Genomic DNA, 20475 nt, shown 5'->3' with positions numbered 1-20475 from the left:
CCATAACAGACATAGGTAGAGCTATAAAATTAGCCATGTTATTAAACCAATACCAGCTATTAAGGGTTTCATTCCATCAATGAATGGACAGCATACCTAGAAAACAGACTCATGGTTTGTTCCCCTCACCAGATCCTCAAGTTTTTTTAGTAACCTTAGTTTAAAGTGAGGGACTTGTGGGGTCAGCAGAAGCCTCCTCAGTCTCTTCTCCTCAATCCTTTATCTCAAATCTCACTCTTGTATCTTGTTTACCTCTCACTGCCCCAGTGTGGTAGTGTGATGGCTTCCTCATCCCCTCCCTACAGTGGAAAGGCACGTGGGTCTGACAGAGCAGAGGATTGCCACTGCACAGCTTCTGCTCTATATTAATACATTCAGGGTTCTACATCACACCAGTCTTCCAGCCAGACAGCGTTCCTTTTCAGAACCAGTCAACTCTGGTCCTATGAGACACGAAGGTCATTATCAAATGATGTGAGACAGTGATGATTGACCACACTACCATTATTCCTTCATGTGGAGAGAGGACCCCCCCCCCCCCAACTACACTGGCCTCAGAGATTTACCATGGTGCAAAATTTAGTCTCAAGTGCCATTTACGACAATGGAGTTCAACACAAAGTGGTCCATAGCTTTTCACTTCAGGTGGAAGCAAGCCATCTTTTAACCATATTCCCATCCTGAACCATTGAAGTGCAAGAGAGTAGCATGATTTCGCTGAACAGTGTATCCAATTTATATTCAAATCTAGATGTATCTTTCTTGGAGACTGCGTATAGTATAATTATAGCCCCCCACAATAGGGATGGAACCTCAGTTATGTTATAACGGTCTAACTGACAAGTGTGGATAGGCCAAGACAATTCCAATACTGATTAGCTACAACTATGCAGAACTTCATTAAATGGAACAAACAAAACCAAACCAAACCAAACTGAGTTAACAGTTAAGATTGCCAAGTGGTATTTCATACCCTTCCAGAACGTCAAGTTAGCAAACCTCAAATTGGTGAAACCCAGGAAATACAGACTTAAGGTATACACCCAGAGCCTCCATGGAATTGGCAATAGCCATTGGGACTTATCTCACTCTAGCAGCTTTCCCTGTTAGGTGTAGCTGTATTGAATAGTGGATGGATTAATCAGAGCAGCTTGGAAGAGCTGTGATTGTGATATGAGGCAAAGTGGGGGGCTGTAGCTCTCCAGGGGCATTTGTTACTCCTGGGGGAATTCTGCGCCACTGCACAATGCAGAATTTTGCAGAAATTAACATTGTGCACACAGAATATCGTTTCCCCCACAGAAATGGGCTGCAGTGCTGTTGGCCACCACTAGGGGCTGCTGGGCCCGGCAGAGCTCAATTCATAAATAGAAGACATTGTAGGGAGGATGGGGAGAGAGCAAGGGGGTTCCTGGCAGCTGCAGTTCACAGCACACCCTGAGGGAAGGAGACGGCAGCGCGCAGCAAACTCCATGCAACCATGGGACCAAGCATCAAGCCGTTTCTCCCTCTGGATCCCTGGGCTCTGGGAGAGGGTGTCTGGTCTGGGGGACAACGGCTGAGCTCGGGGGGTGGGAAAGAAGAGGCAGGTATCTGGGCAAAGGGGGCTCCGCAGCTGGGCTTGGGCGGTGGGGAGGGGGTGCAGGTATCTGGGCTCTCGGGGGCAGGGATTTTGGGTGTATTGGTGGGGGGGGGCACTATGGTTGGGCTCTAGGGGGGAGGGGTTGTGGGTGTCTGGCCCCCCAGCTGGTCTTGGGGAGGAGGGGGCAGAGAAACAGGAACTGGGTAGTCATAGTGGTTTCTTTAAAACTCTACTCTTAGGGGAATTTTTGTGTGTGTCTGTATTGTTACAGACATACTTGCTGACAGGTATTTTGAAATAAATTACCAAAATAATTGAAACTGGTGTGATTATGGAGTGTTATTTTGACAAATAAAATTTGTGGAATTTCAAAGAATTTTAAAATATCGTGCGCAGATTTTTTTTTTTTTGATGCAGAATGCCCTCAGGAGTAATATATGAGCACCTCCCTCTGAGCCCTGTGTGTGGGAGAGATCAAAGGAAAAAGAGGTGCATGCATACCTTGAGAGATCCAGTACACTTCATTTTAGTGCTGTGTTGTGTAGCATGTGTCACTAGCAAGGTACAGGTGACTTCTTGCCATGGGGACTGTCAGCAATTAGGCAGGAGATGAGTGTGACCTGCACTTAGCCAACGCCACAGACAGAACACCACATCTATGAAGTTTTAAACCCGTTACAAATCCTTCCCCCTTATGCACCATTTAACACTATACTTTCACTTACCCTTCCCCAAACTCAATGAAGGGCAGGTTTAGGTAACTTCTGTTCAGACCACTGCAAAGGCAGAGTATGAGTATGTTTTACGAGCATAATGAGGCACTGCTCAAAGAGGGCATGAGTGTGCACCTTAATTCTCTATTTCCTGGTTTTCACACGTTTGAATTTGCTGAACTTGACATCCTGGAAGGACACAAAATACCACCAGGCAACCTTAACTCTGTGTTAACAAAGAATTTTTGTCATTTAGTTTAGTCTGCGCTTTTTTTTTTTTAAACTGAAAGTAACGTCAGTAGGAGTCAGTGGTCATTTAGGCAGGTGTAATCATCATGTAAGTGTGCACTTCAGATGCTCCTGTGGCCAGGTAATGATATTACCTGACTCTTACATAGCACTTTGCATCAGTAGATCTCAAGGAGAGAAACCTTATGCACAACATACCAGTGGAGGAAACTGAGGCACACAGAGGTTAAAATGCCTTGGCCAAAGTCATCCCACAGGTCAGTGGCTGAGCCAGAAATAGAGCCCAGTTTTGCCGAGTCCCAGACCGCTGTTCTCTCCACTAGACCACACAGCTGCTATGTGCTTGCTACATACAACCCTCGATTTCACACGGTATGTTACTTAGCTTCACACTCAGAGGAGCAGGACTTCCCCAGATCCTGGCATACATGGGGGCAGGGAGAAGAGCTCAGACCTCCACAGATGGACTGACCCCCCAGATTCCAACACACACTGCAGGGGCAAGCTGAGTGGCTCAGACACGCCCAAAGGAACACATCTCCTCAGATCCCAGCTCATAGAAGAGGATGGGGAGGAGGGGTCAGACCCTCCTAGAGAAGCTGGGATCCACAGATTCTTGCACACAAGACAGGTATGTAGGCTTGAACAAATGCCCCATCCCTGTTCTTCCACAGTCCCATAGAACTCACCTAGCTCCCAGTGACCCCCACCTCCCAGTCTACCTTACCCCCAGCCCCTGCTCCTCACTAGACACACCCACGCACTCTCCTATTCATCCATCCCCAATTAACCACCTCCCCTCCCTGCATCCCAAACCCTCTCCTCATATTCCCACCTACTCTTCCACCCCAGGCACCCTCCCCTCCCAGCACTGGCATGTGTAATTTATTCTCTCTTCAAAAATAGTTTCAGGGCCTTCTGAATAGTCTGCTGTACTCAGATTACCTTTCCCCATGTAAACAAAGCCTTTTGATAGAAACATATTGGAGGAACATGTCTTTTTTTTTTTTTAATTTAAGATTTGTGCCAACAATTGGATTTGACCTTTCAGCGCCCAAGCGGTGTACAGGTCCAATTGCTGCAATGTTCTCCCTTGAGTCACTCAGGTCCCATGAGGTGTAACTAGCTTTCAAACCCTTTAGCCTCCCTCTGCATGCACTCAATATAATCCAGTAGGTTCACAAGGTTTAGAACTGCTTAGGCCCCCACTCACCCGGAGAACTAAACTAATCGTCCTTTTACTGTTGTAATCTGATTTTCCCCACAGGGTTGGTGAGTGGCATTTACACTGTTAGGGTAACTCAAGCACTTGAGACCAAGGTGTGATGATGGTTGCTCTGGTTTGATCTCTGTGTGCAAAAGAAGGGTGCAAAAAATGTCAACCTTTAGAAAAGCTGGGTTTTTTTTGTGGGGTGTGAAGCTGTATCTCAGGTACTCCTTGGTCAAATGGCCCCAAATATGGATCACTGACCTAATTCCACACCCCCATAAGGCACACTGAACTCAAAGACAATCTGTATAACCATGTGGATTTTAGGGCACTTGGAAGATCTGAGTATTAAACAGAAAGCTGGTCTTGACCTTAACTACAGCAGAGCTTGTGCTCCACTACAATACTATACAAAGCAAGAGTACTTTGTGGTTGGGCTGAAGTTTCAATTTCCTGCGCTGAATTGGAATCACAACCTGCCCTGTCCAAGTCTTTAGTTAAGAACAGCTACAATTAAGTATCAGAGAGGGTGGGATTCATAAGAGAGACTTTGGCACTGCACCGCTTACGTCTACACTATCCCAGCATAACAATGGTGCCATATCTATACTGGCAGAACCCTATAATGCAGATGTAATGCTACACAGACAGAAGGAGTTTTTCAGTGACTGTAGGAACACCACCTCCCTGTACAATGTCAGGTCAACAGGAAGCATTCTTCTGTCAAGCTAGCTATTTCTACACAGGGAATCAGGTTGTGACAGCTACCTTGCTCAGGGGGGTTGGATTTTTCCCACCTCTGAGCACTGTAGCTATGTCAGTGTAAATGTTAAGTGCAGACCAGACCTTAGTGTAATTCACAACCCCAAAGTTAGGCACCCAGGTTCCCTACACAATGCATGAGAAGAGTCAGGTGCCTAAAAATGGGATTCATAAGAGCCAGCATACTGAGCACAGGGAGCTGGTTAAGCTAGTTAATAGTAAATGTTGAAGAGAGGGGTGGGGGCTAAGCCCCACCTCTCAAAGAGAGCTGAGTACTTAACTCCACTTGAGATTCAGTTTGGAACCTTCTTAGTCTGGGAATATATGTAATTCCATGGGCTGGTTAATGATAGAAAGGTAAGGAAGGTATCATTTGATTCGTAAAAATCTACAGAATCATAATTTGATCAATGGTGTGCCCCTCTGTGCATTTGCGGGGAGAAGGGGTAACTCAGGGAGTACTTGCTGCCTCCAGGTCCCAGTTGCCAGGTCCTCCACCAAGGGGTGGAAATTTTGATATGTGACAAATGGGTCAAGCTGGGTATCACATGAAAGCTCTTTTCTAAGTTTTCAAATATACTGATTTCAGTTACACAGAATATAAAGTGTACAGTGCTCACTTTAAAAATGATAAGATAGTAATAAAAAAATATAAAGTGCAAATATTTGTATTTTTCAATTCACCTCATACAAGTACTGTAATGCAATCTCTTTATTGCAAAAGTGCAACTTACAAATGTAAGAGGTTTTTTATTATACAGCTGCACTCAAAAACAAAACTATGTAAAACTTTAAAGCCTACAAGTCCACTCAGTCCTACTTCTTGTTCAGCCAAAAAGTTGGTTTACATTTACGGGAGATAAATGCTACCCGCTTCTTATTTACAATGTCACCTGAAATTTAAAACAGGTGTTTGCATGAAACTTTTGTAGCCGGTGTGGCAAGGTATTTATGGGGGAGGGATAGCTCAGTAGTTTGAGCATTGGCCTGCTAAACCTAGGGTTGTGAGTTCAATCCTTGAGGGGGCCATTTAGGGATCTAGGGCAAAAATTGGGGATTGGTCCTGCTTTGAGCAGGGGGTTGGACTAGATGACCTCCTGAGGTCCCTTCCAACCCTGATATTCTATGATCTATGTGCCAGATATGCTAAAAATTCGTATGCCCCTTCATGCTTTGGCCACTATTCTAGAGGACATTCTTCCATGCTGATGACACTCGTTAAAAATAATGCATTCATTAAATTTGTGACTGAACTCCTTCGGGGAGAATTGTATGTCTCCTGCTCTGTTTTACTCACATTCTGCCATATATTTCATGTTATAGCAGGCTTGGATGATAACCCAGCACATGTTGTTCGTTTAAAGAACACTTTCACTGCAGATTTGACAAAACACAAAGAAGGTGATATAGTATTTCAATTCACTGAATTGAGATTTCTAAAGATAGCTACAGCACTCAACCCAAGGTTTAAGAATCTAAAGTGCTTTCCAAAATCTGAAAGGGACGGGGCGTGGCGCATGCTTTCAGAAGCCTTAAAAGAGCAACACTACAATGCAGAAACTACAGAACCTGAACCACCAAAAAAGAAAATCAACCTTCTGCTGGTGGCATCTGATTCAGATAATGAAAATGAACATGCGTCGGTCTGCAGTGCTTTGGATTGTTGTCGAGCAGAACCCGTGATTGGCATGGATGCTCATCCTCTGGAATGGCGGCCGAAGCAATTGGCTGAGTGGACTTGTAGGCTCTAAAGTTTTACATGGTTTTGTTTAAGTGCATTTTTTTTTGGTACATAGTTCTACATTTTGTAAGTTCAACTTTCATGATAAAGAGGTTGTATTACAGTACTTGTATTAGGTGAATTGAAATACTATTTCTTTTGTTTCTTTTTTTACACTGCAAATATTTGTAATCAAAAATATAAAGTGAGAATACACTTTGTATTCTGTGTTGTAATTGAAATGAATGTATTTGAAAATGTGGAAAACATCCAAAAATATTTAAATAAATGGTATTCTATTACTGTTTAACAGCACGATATTCTTTTTTTAAATTGCTTGACAGCCCTAATTATCAGCTTTGTTTATTATGCCAAAAAGTTGTAATGAGGCACAGGTTAATACATCAGCATGCCACCAGCAGTTCCTGGAATCCATGCACAAATGCTATGCACATCCTTACTTAACAATTAAATTACACTGGGATTGTAATTATATCAAAATCCTTTTACTTTGGTCATCGTTCTTAGGCATCAACGGGGGAGACAGAGTACCACTTAGTAGCTGAATCTTTAGAGAATACTTGGTGGTGCCTTACGTGCTATAAGACCTGCACCCATAAACTGAATCAGGCAAGATTGGAGAGGAAGATGCTGGGACAAGTGCCAGCTACGGGAGAGACTCGCCTTATACTAGGTCCCATGGCACGTTTTTCCGAGAACAGCTGCTTCTCGTGTGCTAAGCTGGAAGCCCAAGGGCATCCCTTAAGCAGTTTCCACATAAGAGACTGGAGAGAAACTGTTTGAAGCAGTCACTTAGTGAGAATGTTGCATGGAAAGTGAAGTAGGTGCAGGAGCCCAAAAGACGCTCGCGCCCATGACACAATCACAGTGAATACTACACCAAGAACATATGTACGTACAATGACGGTAAAAGCAACAGAAACAAATGATTTTATTACTGCAAGCAATGTGACTCAGCTGGACTCCATAAACTGCTTCACAGAGGCTCTAATGGATGGCAAAGTGGTGGCAATGGCTATTGCAGAACTTTGAATGGGATTGAAGAGGAACAAATGGTTAGCAGAAAGGCTCTTAAAGCACTTACTAAAGATGAACGGTGGGATACAGGCAGTTTTTAAGCAGTCCTATCCACAGAAGTGAATCACAGCATGTATCCTTAAAAGAAAATTCAAAAGATGCAGCACTATCAAAGCAGAAGAAAGCATGGATGTCATCATCATAAGATGACTGGTGGGAGCTGCTTCCCTCCCCCTGCGATGGCAAGCATTGTGTCCTGCACTACAGAATTTCAGGGATTCCTATCTGCTACCAAACTACTTCTTTAAATGGTGTATTGGTGGGTATAGGGACTTCAGCACCAGCAAGAAGGACTGTAAGCAAGTGGAATCACAAGGCTGCCATTTGATCACAAAGCCTCATGTACTTAAGTGAGAGTCAGGTTTTCAACACCTCCAGGACAACTGTGTAGCAAATGAGCTTCCTACCACTACAAATGGCTGTTGGTTTTAAACTAATGGTTCTCAAGCAGGGGTACCCATAGCCCTGGGGGTATGCAGAGTTCTTCCAGGGGATACATCAACTAATCTAGATGTTTGCCTAGTTTTACAACAGGCTATATAAAAAACCACTACCAAAGTCAGTACAAATTAAAATTTCATACAGACTCTGACTTATTTATACTGCTCTATACACTGAAATGTAAGTACAATATTAAATATTCCAATTGATTTTATTATATGGTAAAAATGAGAAAGTAAGCAATTTTTCAGTAATAGTGTGCTGAGACTCACAACCAAAGCAGAGAGGAAGAAGCACATACAGGAAGAAGCAGAGAGGGGTGGAGCACCCACAGGAACATAGCTTGAATAACTACAGCTACTGCACAGGAGGAGTAACCTTTCCTTCACATAGTGTCCCCATGGGTGCTCCACTTCAGTTAGCTTCCGAGCAGTATCCCAAGGGGACATCAGAACAGGATCAAAAACTGAAGACAGTAGTGCAGATCCAAGTGCCACATCAGATCAGATATGGAGCAGGGTGTAATGCTTCCAGAAAGTATGGACTGAAGAATAGGGGTGTGGGGGAATGGTGGTCCTACATCTATCAAACTGGAATATTCTTCACAAATTGCAGTAGAGGTCACTTGCGATATGGTTGTGTCCCCCTGAGTCCCTAGGGGGCTGAGCACCTGCACTCGTAACAGCTGTAGATACCCATGTCAAAAGTCTAAGCAGAAATGGGAGTCCCCTTAGACCAAAGTCTAGCTGATCTACTCCACTGCTTAGTCCTAGCCAAGTTGAAGGCTACAGCCATTCTAAAATCCAGAGTATAGAAGTACAAGTCCTGCTGAGACCAGTGAGGTTTTGGGGAGAACTTCCCCCCACAGAATAGATGGACAGATTGGAGCTTTGGTGGCAGATTTCTCCTCCCTCCTGCCTTGCCCCCCCTCATTGTTCTTAAGGTCTTTATGTCCACATCCCAGGTTCCTACCCAAGGTTACATCAGATGTTCATCTTAACCAATCTCCCCAATCCTATGAGCTGACATGACAACTAGGAAGGCCATCTTCATAGATAAATTAAGGGAGCAGGTAGCCATTGATTCAAACAGAGGTCTCGTCAGGTGGCTGAGAACCAGGTTGAAGTCCCAGGATGGAGTGGGCTGTCTTATATGAGGAAAGATTACTCAGACCCTTAATAAACCTGGACAATACCAAATGAGCAAAAGTAGAGAATTCCTTGACCAGGGGATGAAAGGCTAATATAGCAGCCAGATGTACATTGATCAACCTGAGGGATAAACTGGAGGTCTACAGATCTGACAAGTAATCCAGAAAGAGGAACCAATTCAGGCCAGAGATTGTAATGACCGCATGAGTGGGCGAATAGCTTCCATTTTTGCAGTTAAGTAGTGTGGATTGATGTTTTTCTACTGTTTAGTAAAACCTGCGGCATCTCCATAGATCAGGGACTTTCTATAGCGGAGATCCATCCAGGACCCAGGCTCTGAGAGACAGAACCACCAGGCTGTGGTGAAGAACAAGCCCTGCCTCCTGAGACAGAAGATTAGGAATGGCTAGGAGCTTGGTCAATGACTGGATACAGAACTGAAGCACATAACAGATGGTGCCAAGCTTGGCCAGGTAGGTACTATGAGAATAACTTGTTTTGTCCTGCCTGATCTTGTTCATCACCCTTAAAATTAGGGGCACTGGAGGAAAGACCTAGACTATACTCCTCTCCCACAGTAAAAGGAAGGCATCCCCAAGGAGTGGTACCCAGCTCCCCTGAACAGAAGAGAGGACACAATGTTCTCAGAGGTGGTGAAGAGATCAATCTCTGGCCAAGACATATTCTGGGGATGGAGGCCCTGACTGGCCAGATCTCATTCGCAGTTGTGGGAGACGTGTCTGCTGAGGGCATTAGCAATGGTGTTCGGGATGCCTAGAAAAGCAGGCTGCTGAAAATCTGGATATAGTTGGCTATGCACCAGTTCCATAACCTGTAGAGCTTTGATGCACAAGGAGGGGAATTTGCATACTGGCCATAGGCTTTTTGCCCCTCATGGCCAAGCTCCTTCCACAGTGCCCTTGATGGTCCAGCTTCCTCTAGTCAATCCTCTTTTTACCCCAGCACAACCTCTCTTCACCCCCTTCTCCAACCACTTTCCAGCTGACCCCTTTGGGTTCTTTCCAAGCTGTCCCCTACCCTCCAGCTTGAGCTGTCCTCTCACTGGCTCCCCACCCCCATTCTATGCTGCTACACCACAGATGCAGCAGGTGCTAATGCCAGGGCCAGGGTTACTACACTCAGTCCTTCTTGTGACCCAAGCAGGGGCAGGAGAATAGCATGCGATTATTTCAGTTAAGTGTATGATCATTTTACAGTTCACGGAAGTTTGTAATAGCAAATAAAGATTTAACATAAGGGTATATCTACATTGAACACTCCTTACAGCAAGGTGTTGATACATGCAGTACATGGCCCTCCACGCAAGATTATAAGTAGCAGTGCAGATAGCGAGGCACTGCTTAGGCAAGTAAAGATACAGCTCAACCCTTAGAGTATGTACCCTACATGGCTCCCCACACACCTATGCAGTGCCTCCCCGGTCTACTCCGTATACTGTCCTGCTGCCAGTGTCTCTTTCCCCTACCACAGAGAAAGGCTGAAAATAGAACAAACTGTTTTGTAGTGCATGCAGAAAGGACTCGTTAATAGTGGATTAAGGAAAACCAATTAACGGGGTCCTTCACAAGAGGCTCTGAAGAGAACTAGTCAGCACCTGACAAGTGACGTACTGTCATGAATCCAATACCAATCTAAGAAACAAAGTAGGAAAAAAGGTCAAGTTTTTAAATCATACAAGAGGCTAACAGCAGGGTGCACAAAGTTTTGTTTTAGGACCAGCAGTAATCTGGAAGCAGAGGCAGCCAGTGAGGGAGCAAAGCTTGCCAAGGACAAAATTAGGTTGGTCAAGACCAAAGGAACCTAACCAAACTAGATAACATGAGCAGCACGATGGCATATTAAATTTACTGTTGACAATACAAAGGTAACAAATTGATGTAGTAATTTTGACTACTGGGTTAGGTAGGTAGGTTGTAAGTCTAAGGGCATTATGATCACGTTTCTAGTCTGACCTTCAAAGCCAGCCCACAGAATCTCATTTAGTGACCCCTGCATCAAGCCCATACCTAGTGGGTAAGCTACAGCATCTTGTAGAAAGACATCCAATCTTGATTTAAAGACTCCAAGTGGTGGTGATGATCCACCACTCTAAGGCCTTGTCTACACTACAGGGAAAAGTCAATCTAAGCTACGCAATTTGAGTTATGTGAATAGTATAACTCAAGTCGACGTAGCTTAGATCTACTTACCACGGGGTCCACACTACGCGATGTTGACGGGAGATGCTCTCCCATCTACTTCCCTTACCCTTCTCGATCCGGTGGAGTACAGGAGTTGATGGGAGTGATCTGCGGTCGATGCATTGATCGCCGTGCATCAATCCCCCGGTAAGCGTAGACAAGCCCTCATAACACCTTGTTTCTAGACAAGAGTTGTCTAGTTTCAGTTTCCAGCCATCAGGTCTTATTATGCCTTTCTCTGATAGATTAAAGAGTCTTCTGCTATCACAAGTCTTCTTCCCACACAGGTACTTGTAGAACATGGTTGAGGTGACTCAACCATTTATTGGATAAATTAGATTTTACTTTACAAGAACTAAGGGGTCACCAAATGAAATTAATTAGTAGCAGGTTTAAAAACAAAAAAAAGGAAGTATTTCTTCACACAACGCACAGTCAACTTGTGAAACTCCTTGCCAGAGGATGCTGTGAAGGTCAAGACTATAACAGGGTTCAAAAAAGAACTAAATAAATTCATGGAGGATAGGTCCACCAATGGCTATTAGCCAGGATGGGCAGGGATGGTGTCCCTAGCTTCTGTTTGCCAGAAATACTGGGCTAGATGGACCTTTGGTCTGACCCAGTATGGCCATTCTTATGTACTACTTTAATCTCACTGAAAGGCAGGTTTTCGAGATCATTCTTGTAGCTATTTTCTTAACCCTGTCAGAAGTTTTATATTTGAAATAGATGGAATTACTTTTATTTAATCTTTATACTAAGAATCAAAATTTGTGTAGCTGTTTGTTGCAATTTACATAACCTACCCTACTACTGAAGTATACTAGCTAGATCATGCTTTGCTTCTAATATATGGAAATTTGTGGGGTGAAGGTGGCTAGGAATTGTGTCCTGATACTAGCTTGTCTGTACATTTATGTTAAGGCATAATGTAATCTAAATGCCCATGTACCCTAAATACCATGTTTGTTGGAGGTGGAAGCGGGTGGTCTGTTTACTCAGATTTCACCATTTTGAATTTATCCTGTAGGCCTCTAAAATAGTTACTAAGATGCTCTTTTCTCAAGTCTTTGATTTTAGAAGTTTTGAGATACCTGACTTTTGGAGAGACAGGCTGGGTCACCAGATTCTGAGACATCTTTTCTAGGAGCCATTTGATTTGGAGTCTGGGAATTGTGAAGTTGTTTTGAGGCAGCAACTAGAACAGACAACGTAGATACAATTTTATATTTAAGGACATTACTAAGCTACCAAAAAAAAAAGTGCGCCTTTGCTGTCCATTAACAATAGCAAAAATCAAGCCCCCAGTCTGCTGACCCTGGCAGATAGCAGCCTGCCATTAAAAATCCTGCCCGGCCTGCTCTTCTCCACCCCCTACCACTTTCTCCTTGCAGGGCAGGCAAGCTTTCCCCTCCCCCTGCCTCTTCCCCCAGCATGCTGGGTTCCTGCCCCTCCTTCTCTCCCTCCCTGCCGATCAGGTGGCAGCCCTTGCTACAGAGGGGGAGAGGGAAAAGCGGAGCCACAGCGTGCTCTCTGCTCCAGGGATCTTGGAGAAGGGGGGTGGAATCAGGGCATATCCCCTCCAGCCCCCTGTTGTGAGCCGCTCAGGTCAGGGGGCTGGGAGCACACCCATGACCCCTGCCCCCTCCTCACACACACCCAGCCCAGTGCCCTGCCCCCCCACCCCACACCCCCCCCACAACCCCAGCCCCACCCTGAGCACCAAACAGGAGCTCCTGCACCTTCCCAACCCCCGCCCCCCCCCACACTTCCCACCTGCACCGCTCACACCAAATGGGAACTGCCCAGGTAAGGGCTCCACACCCAAACCTCCTGCCCCAACCCTGAGCCCCCTCCCTCATTCTAGCTCCTGGCCAGACCCTGCACCTCAACCTGCTCCTTCACCCCCAGCCCTGTTCTCAGCACACTCCCACCCTCTTCTCAGTGCAGAGAGAGGAAGAGAACGGCTAGAACCAGGGAGAAGGTAGGTACCTACTCTATGTGGACAGGGCCGGGACCCCAGACTGGCAGTGGGCTGAGCAGGAGCCAGCGGACGGAACCCCAGACTGGCAGCGGGCTGAGCCGCTCAGCCCACTGCCGGTCTGGGGTTCTGGTTGCCGGCTCCTTGCCAGCCGGGGTCCCGGCCGCAGGCCCCACTCAGCCTCTGCCGGCCTAGGTGAACAGAACCCCAGACCGGCAGCGGGCTGAGCGGGCCAGCAGTGTAAGATCAGCATTTTAATTTAATTTTAAATGAAGCTTCTTAAACATTTTGAAAACCTTGTTTACATACAACAATAGTTCAGTTATATAATATATAGAGAGACACCTTCTAAAAAATGTTAAAATGTATTATTGGCATGCGAAACCTTAAAGTGAATAAATGAAGACTCGGCACACCACTTCTAAAAGGTTGCCGACCCTGGTCTACACTACATACTTAGTTTGGCATTACTAAGTCGCTCAGGAAAGTGGATTTTTCCATGAGTGACAGTTATACCAACCTCAACCCACTCATGTAGACAACACTAGGTCAAGGGGGGAGCGCTTCTCTCACCAACATACCTACCGCCTCTTGCGGAGGTGGTTATTAAGCAGACGGGAGAGCTCTCTCTCTCATTGGCTTGTAGCATGTCTGGTGCAGCTGAACTAGTACTAAGGAAGCCACTAGTAATTCCCCCCCCCACAAACACTTTTTTGGGGAGTGGGGAAGGGAGCAAAACTCCTTAAGATTATGAAACAATTAGGGGAGGCAGAAGCCACAAACATGGCTACACATCTTATGCAGTATCTTATAAGGGAAATAAGCCTTATAGTTCCAAAAAGCTAAATCTTGGAGTTTACCCAAACCTACATTAAAAACACTATGGCAAGATATTCTATTTGAGTGAGTGTAGTTCATGGGTAGATCAGCATTAGCCTCACCTTGCGTCAGCGGATGACTTTGAGAAATACGACTCTGAAACAGTCTAGATTGAAGAGAGATGGAAGTTAGTTAAGGTTGACTTAATACTGTGGTTCCAACAGACCACAAATCAAAGATGAATGGCCAAATTCATCACTGGCATAAGTGGACGCCACACCTTTGATTACACAAGAGGTATCTCTGCTTATAGTAGTGATGAATTAGGCCCTTCATGGCAAGATCATGATAAAGGAGAAGCTGGACTGTAACAGCATGATAATTCAAGTGTCACTAGGATAACCAATTGCTTGAATCTCCATTATAACTGAAATGTCCTACAGAGTACTTCCAAAGCATGTTAATTGACGTGGACCAGGCTATTTTATTCTTTAAAATGGACCTATGCAGTAAAAATGACACCGTACAGAGCAGACCAGTGGATCAGCCACACACCGACCATACAAGAAAAAAAAACCTTGACAAGTTATATTGGATATATTGGAATTGGAAAAGATTAAAAAAAGGGCAACAAAAATTATTAGGAGTATAGAACGGCTTCCGTTTGAGGAGAGATTAATAAGACTGGGACTGTTCAGCTCGGAAAAGAGACGACGAAGGGGGGATATGATTGAGGTCTATAAAATCATGACTGGGGTGGAGAAAGTAAATAAGGAAGTGTTATTCACGCCTTCTCATAACACAAGAGCCAGGGGTCACCAAATGAAATTAATAGGCAGCAGCTGTAAAACAAACAGAAGTATTTCTTCACACAATCCACTGTTAACTGTGGAACTCTTTACCAGAGGATGTTGCGAAGTCCAAGACTACAACTAGATAAATTCATGGAGGATAGGTCCATCAATGGCGTCCCTAGCCTATGTTTGCCAGAAGCTGGGAATGAACTAAAGGGAATGGATCACTTGATTACCTGATCATTCCCTCAGGGGCACCTGGCATTGGGCACTGTTGGAAGACAGGATACTGGGCTAGATGGATCTTTGGTCTGACCCAGTACGGCCATTCTTATGTTCTTAAGTTCTGGACCCATTGTATCGTCACAAATAATACACTGCAGTCCAACTCTTTAGTGTCAGTAGAAAAAAGTAACCCACAAGTCTAGACATATTGAACAGTGAGGAAGTGTTGATGTTTAACTTGTGTGAACCTTTTACAGGAAATTCAGTTGTCTTTATCCCTGCTGGAAGATGTATATTTAGGCAGGTTCAGTACTTCACTGAATACCACATTTTGAAGATGTGTGCGCCAAGAAAAAGCAAATAAAAAACGCTACCTGTATTGTTCTTGCAGATTTTCCATTGGTTCTGCCTGGTTATGAATACCCTTTTGAAGAACAGCACCAGCATGCTGTATATTCCCTTCAGTTTCAAGCTGTTGGGCCCAAGCAATGTACAAAGCAGATGTCCTAGTACCAACTCCTTGGCTGTAGATATAGTCAAAAAATTGACTAGGAGAACTGATGAATTCTGCCTACAGAACATAGCATACATACCCATCGGCACATTAAAAGACAAAAAGGATTTACAGACAGAAGTAGTGATTTTTTTTTTTAAGGCTGTCCAACATTCTGCATTATAAAACTGATTGATTCTGATGTCTATGGCATACATAGAAATCCTGTACATTACACATGAAAGACTATCCTTTTTTCTAGTAGCACAGTTGAACCACTTTTCTGATGCAGAGGGAAACTTGGGAGGAAGGAGGAAGTAAGCCTTGCTCCCCAGAAGCCCACCTCTCAAGCACTTGGTGGGTAGAAAGGTTATTTCTCCACTCATATTAACGGAACAAGACTGAAAAGCCCTTTCAAGCTTCATTAAGACAGACTAACATTTGAAGTCAGTGTGGTAGTATGGACTCCTCCCCCCCCCCAATTGGCCTTGTCTACACTAGAATTTAAAAATGTGATGTTAGTGTGACATTAAGAACAGCTCAAGGGCAGAGGGCACCCCGATATCTAGCAGTGAGTTTCAGCTGGCCTTACTAGCCCAGTGTACCCCAGCTCACTATTGTTATAATCATGTAAGGTCTTTTACGAATGCCAGTAACACTGGTTATTAACGCATACATTGTACAATGACATTAATACTCATTGATATTCTGTTTTAAAATTTGTGTGTGCCAGACACAAAAAGGAACAATTCCCATGCAGACAGGATTGTGGGTAGCTATTTACTGGTCTTCTATGTAAATTAATCATGGTAGAATCAAAATAATGGAAGCTCCATTTACATACAGGGGGATGGGAAGCCCACAGGAAGAGAAGAACAGCATGAGTTCAGCTTGCTGTGTCCATGAGGAAGCTGAGTACACAGGAGGGGTTCCTGCCCCCTAAAGCAAGGTCATCAAACTTTGGGAGATAAGCAAGGACGGAGAGCCATTTTAGGCATCCATCACTGGACAAATGCAGAAGGGAAGTGCTTTGCAAGCTGAGAAAGATGGGTCCTTGAACCCAACCATGGGGAGTCTCTGAGAACTGGACTATAGAGTAAGGGAAAGAGAGCACCTAAGATCTTTTGCTTGGGGAGACATAGGAAGCGAACCCTTTGTTCTTCTAGGAAGAGGTCCTGGCCAAAAAGTATGGTTAGCCATTTTGAGTCATCTTGCAGGAAGCATGTGATAAGGATTTTACTTTGAACCAAGATAGTAGCTTGTTAAGTCTTAGTTATTAGAAAGCATATTTCGTTTTACTTGTAATCCTTTCTATCTTTATGTCCTTGAACTCACTTAACTCATGCTCTTTGTTTTGTTTTTATTAAATAAGAAGCAGGCAGCATTTTCTCCTGTAAATGTAAACAAACTTATTTGTCTTAGCAAGTGGCTGAACAGAAGTAGGACTGAGTAGACTTGTAGGCTCTGAAGTCTTACATAACTGCACTCAAAAACAAAACCCTGTAACAACAACAACAACCTACATTAGTAAGTTGCACTTTCACAACAGAGTTTGCACTAGAGTCCTTGTAGGAGGTGAATTGAAAAATACTATTTCTTTTGTTTATCAATTTTACAGTGCAAATATTTGTAATAAAAATATATATACTTCTATTTTATTGTATTCTGGGTTGTAATTGAAATCAAAGTATTTTTATTACAAATATTTGCACTGTAAAAACAACAAAAGAAATTTATACATACACAGAGAGACAGAGACATGAAGAGAAACATCCAAAACACTTAATACATTTTAATTGGTAGTCTATTGTTTAACAGTGCAATTAAAACGGAGATTAATCATGATTCATTTTTTTAATTCCAATTTTTTCCCCCAGGTTTCAGAGCAGCAGCCCTGTTAGTCTGTATCCGCAAAGAGAACAGGAGGCCTTGTGGCACCTTAGAGACTAACCCATTTATGAGAGCATGAGCTTTCCTGAGCTACAGCCCACTTCATATATGCTCCATTCTACGCATCCGATGAAGTGGGCTGTAGCCCACGAAAGCTCATGCTCTCATAAATGGGTTAGTCTCTAAGGTGCCACAAGGCCTCCCGGTTCTTTTCGCAATTAATGGACAGCCTTAGTTTTCAAATTATTTCTGACGCTGGTAAAACGCCCCACATATTTGCCACTTCTTAGTTACCCATCTAAGCGTCCCTACCAGTTTAACGCAGTACTTCACGAATCTCGGATCCTGGTGGTACCGCTCCTCACGGATGAAGGCGCCCACCAGCTGCTCCAAGGAGGCGGAGTAGCGTCGCGGCCCGCCCCGAGGCGGGAAAGCGCCTTCCACCCACCGCAGGTATCTGGAACGAGAGGAACAGGTCACCGACGCGGCGCCCGCAGCCTCGTGGGACACGCGCTGCGAGCGAGGCGGTGCAAAGGCCAACCTGTCCCAGGGATCGAGGGGGTCGTCTCCTCGGTAGCGCTGTATCTGGGCTTCAAACATCCTGCGACACACACAAAAGTTAGGCCCAGGGCAAGACCCGGGGGCCAGGCACCGACGCCGCAAAGGGACGTGACCGTGACCGCCCCCGCCCCCGCCCCGGGCGGCCCCGCTCCCCCCCCCCCGCCAGCGGGGCCGAGTCCGGCGGGCAGCTCCGCTCCGGGAGCGCCGGGCCCCGGGCGCGCCCCCGCCAGCCCCTCACCGCGCGCGAGCCGCCAGCTCCATGGCCGCCCGGGACCGCTCCCCAGCTCAGGCTCCAACGGCCCGGGCCGGCCGATTCAAATCCCCCGCGCAGGCGCAGTGCCGCCCAAGGCGCCTTCCGATTGGCTGGGCTCCTGCAGCCGGGCAGCCAATCCCAGGGAGCGCCCTGGAAAGCCTGAGCGGATGGCCGAGGAGAGGGGGCGGGGTCAGTGCTCCCATGGCAACCTCAACACCTGGGAGGCGGAACTCCGAGCGCGCCGGGCTGTGCGGGAGCGCGCGGGCCCCGCCCCCTCGCTGCCAGCCCCTCCCCCCTGCCTAGCCCCACCCCTGGGCCTGACCCCCTCAGGGCCCAGGCCGCCCCCCCTGGGTCTGGCACCCCCCCATAGCCCAGCCCGCCGCCCCCGCCCCCGGGTCTGGCACCCCCCCCCAGAGCCCAGCCCCCCACCGCCGCCCCTGGGTCTGGCACCCCCCCCAGAGCCCAGCCCCCCACCCCCGCCCCCGGGTCTGGCACCCCCCCCAGAGCCCAGCCCCCCACCCCCGCCCCTGGGTCTGGCACCCCCCCCAGAGCTCAGCCCCGTGATTTAGCTCCCACCCAGACCCACCCCCCCAAGGTCCCAGCCCTCCACTAACGCCCCCCCCCCGTGATTTAGCTCCCGCCCAGACCACCCCCACCCCCCCAGGGCCCAGTCTCCCTCCCCGGGCCTGGCACCCACCCACCCGGCCTCACCCCACAGAACTGACTCCTCCTCACAGTGGGGCTTCATGCCTGGGCTCTCCCCCTGAAGTGGGCCCCAGACACCGGCAGGTGGCACGCTGGGCTACCCACCCAGGTGCACCACACTCTGCATCGACACCAGCATGCCTAGTGGCTCCATGCAGTGCCAGCACAAGCCGCCGGCCATGCACGCCCCCAGGTGTATACAAGCTCCAGCGGCTCTATGCCAATGTAAGTTGCACTGTTCTTGTAGTGTGGACATGGCCTCAGCTGCCTGACTGCGGGTTCCCATTTGTAGAAATAAATGCCTCACTCCAGTCAGGACTTAGACACCCATCCATCATGCAGAAAGGGGCAAGAGTTAGCACACACCTCTGTTGTTCCCATCTCCCATTGGCTACTTTAGGCTGCTCCCTATCTAGGGCCTGCCTTTTGTGGCACCCCTTCTTAGACACCTATCTTTCCCCATTCATTGTATAGGGAACCTGGGTCCTCCCAGAGCTCACCCTATTTCTAATATCACAGGACCAACACAACTACAGCAGACACTGCATACAAGTATTGTCCTTGTAATTTTCTAGGTGCCTAAAAGTTAGGTCCTGCAATGCCCAGCACTGCAACACCTAAATCATTTGTGACTCTGGGCCCATGTCCACTAAATGCAGGGAAACTACCAAAAGGATTTCTTTCTTTTTAAGTGATTATTGCATTCTAAAAGAGACATAATTGTATGGCACAGGAAGGAAAACGAATAGTGAAAGATACACCTAACCAGTGTATGACTTTGAAATATTAAGAGAAATTGCTTAAAAGAGGGAGAATTCCAATTAATAGTCCAGGTAAATAAGAAACAACTATTAAATTAATAAAATACGAAAAGCTTCTGCTTCTACGGATCAACAACATTTGCTATACACTACTTCCACCTACTGGATAGTGACAGAAGCAGCAAAGAATCCGAGATCCCCTTGGCAAGCATCTAAGGGCGCGTCTTCATTGGCAACATTAAAGTCTTCCAAGAGATCATAGAATCATAGGGTTGGAAGGGACCTCAGGAGGTCATCTAGTCCAACCCCCTGCTCAAAGCAGGACCAAACCCCAATTTTTCCCCAGATCCCTAAATGGCCCCCTCAAGGATTGAACTCTCAACCCTGGGTTTAGTAGGCCAATGCTCAAACCACTGATACTGCCTCTTGTGTAGCCGCGGCACAGCGCCGGGAGAGAGCTCTTGTCCTGGCACTCTGAAAAACCCACCTCCATGAGGGGCGTAGCTACCAGGGCGGGGAGTGCGGCGCCCAGCTCTGCTGCACTGTCTACGCGGGCACTTTACAGCGCTGAAGCTTGCAGTGCTCAGGGGAGTGTTTTTTCACACCCCTGAGCAAGAAAGTTGGAGCGCTGTAAAGTGCCAGTGTAGACAAGCCCTAAGTGTCGCCTTCCAGTGATCACTGAAAACAGTGTATAAGGCCTGAAGTCTTCACATGAGACCTCAGAGTTTGCTGAGCATGCGAGGGAACCTGTGGAATCTAGAAGAGCTATCACACTCTTGGACAGCTCACCCTTATCCCAAGGTTATCAGGGCTGAAAAGAAGTGGTGAGATTTCATCTCAAGGATTGTTTTTCTCTTTGTTCTCTA

General features: G+C 46.3%; 1 protein-coding gene across 5 annotated transcripts in view; it reads right to left on the bottom strand.

The window, feature by feature from the left end:
• BUB1 (BUB1 mitotic checkpoint serine/threonine kinase) overlaps nucleotides 1-18216 on the bottom strand; it is a 44890-nt gene extending 26674 nt beyond the window's left edge. Inside the window, exons 1-6 of one of the 5 annotated variants that reach the window (XM_048842271.2) lie at nucleotides 18129-18216; nucleotides 17871-17930; nucleotides 17642-17786; nucleotides 15321-15517; nucleotides 14050-14093; nucleotides 12222-12325 (exon numbers count right to left, since the gene is read on the bottom strand). In XM_048842271.2, the coding sequence (XP_048698228.2) occupies nucleotides 12222-12325; nucleotides 14050-14093; nucleotides 15321-15517; nucleotides 17642-17786; nucleotides 17871-17930; nucleotides 18129-18151 (573 nt within the window). In that variant the 5' untranslated portion in view covers nucleotides 18152-18216. Of the gene's footprint in view, nucleotides 1-12221; nucleotides 12326-14049; nucleotides 14094-15320; nucleotides 15518-17641; nucleotides 18016-18128 lie in introns of those variants that run through there. The other 4 variants (XM_048842269.2, XM_048842272.2, XM_048842270.2 and 1 more) reach the window with 4 other exon arrangements.
• Between the last annotated feature and the right edge of the window lie 2259 nt (nucleotides 18217-20475).

Source organism: Caretta caretta, chromosome 3, assembly GCF_965140235.1.
Source record: "Caretta caretta isolate rCarCar2 chromosome 3, rCarCar1.hap1, whole genome shotgun sequence".
NCBI lineage: Eukaryota > Metazoa > Chordata > Testudines > Cheloniidae > Caretta > Caretta caretta.
This window is presented reverse-complemented; position numbering and strand designations above follow the sequence as displayed.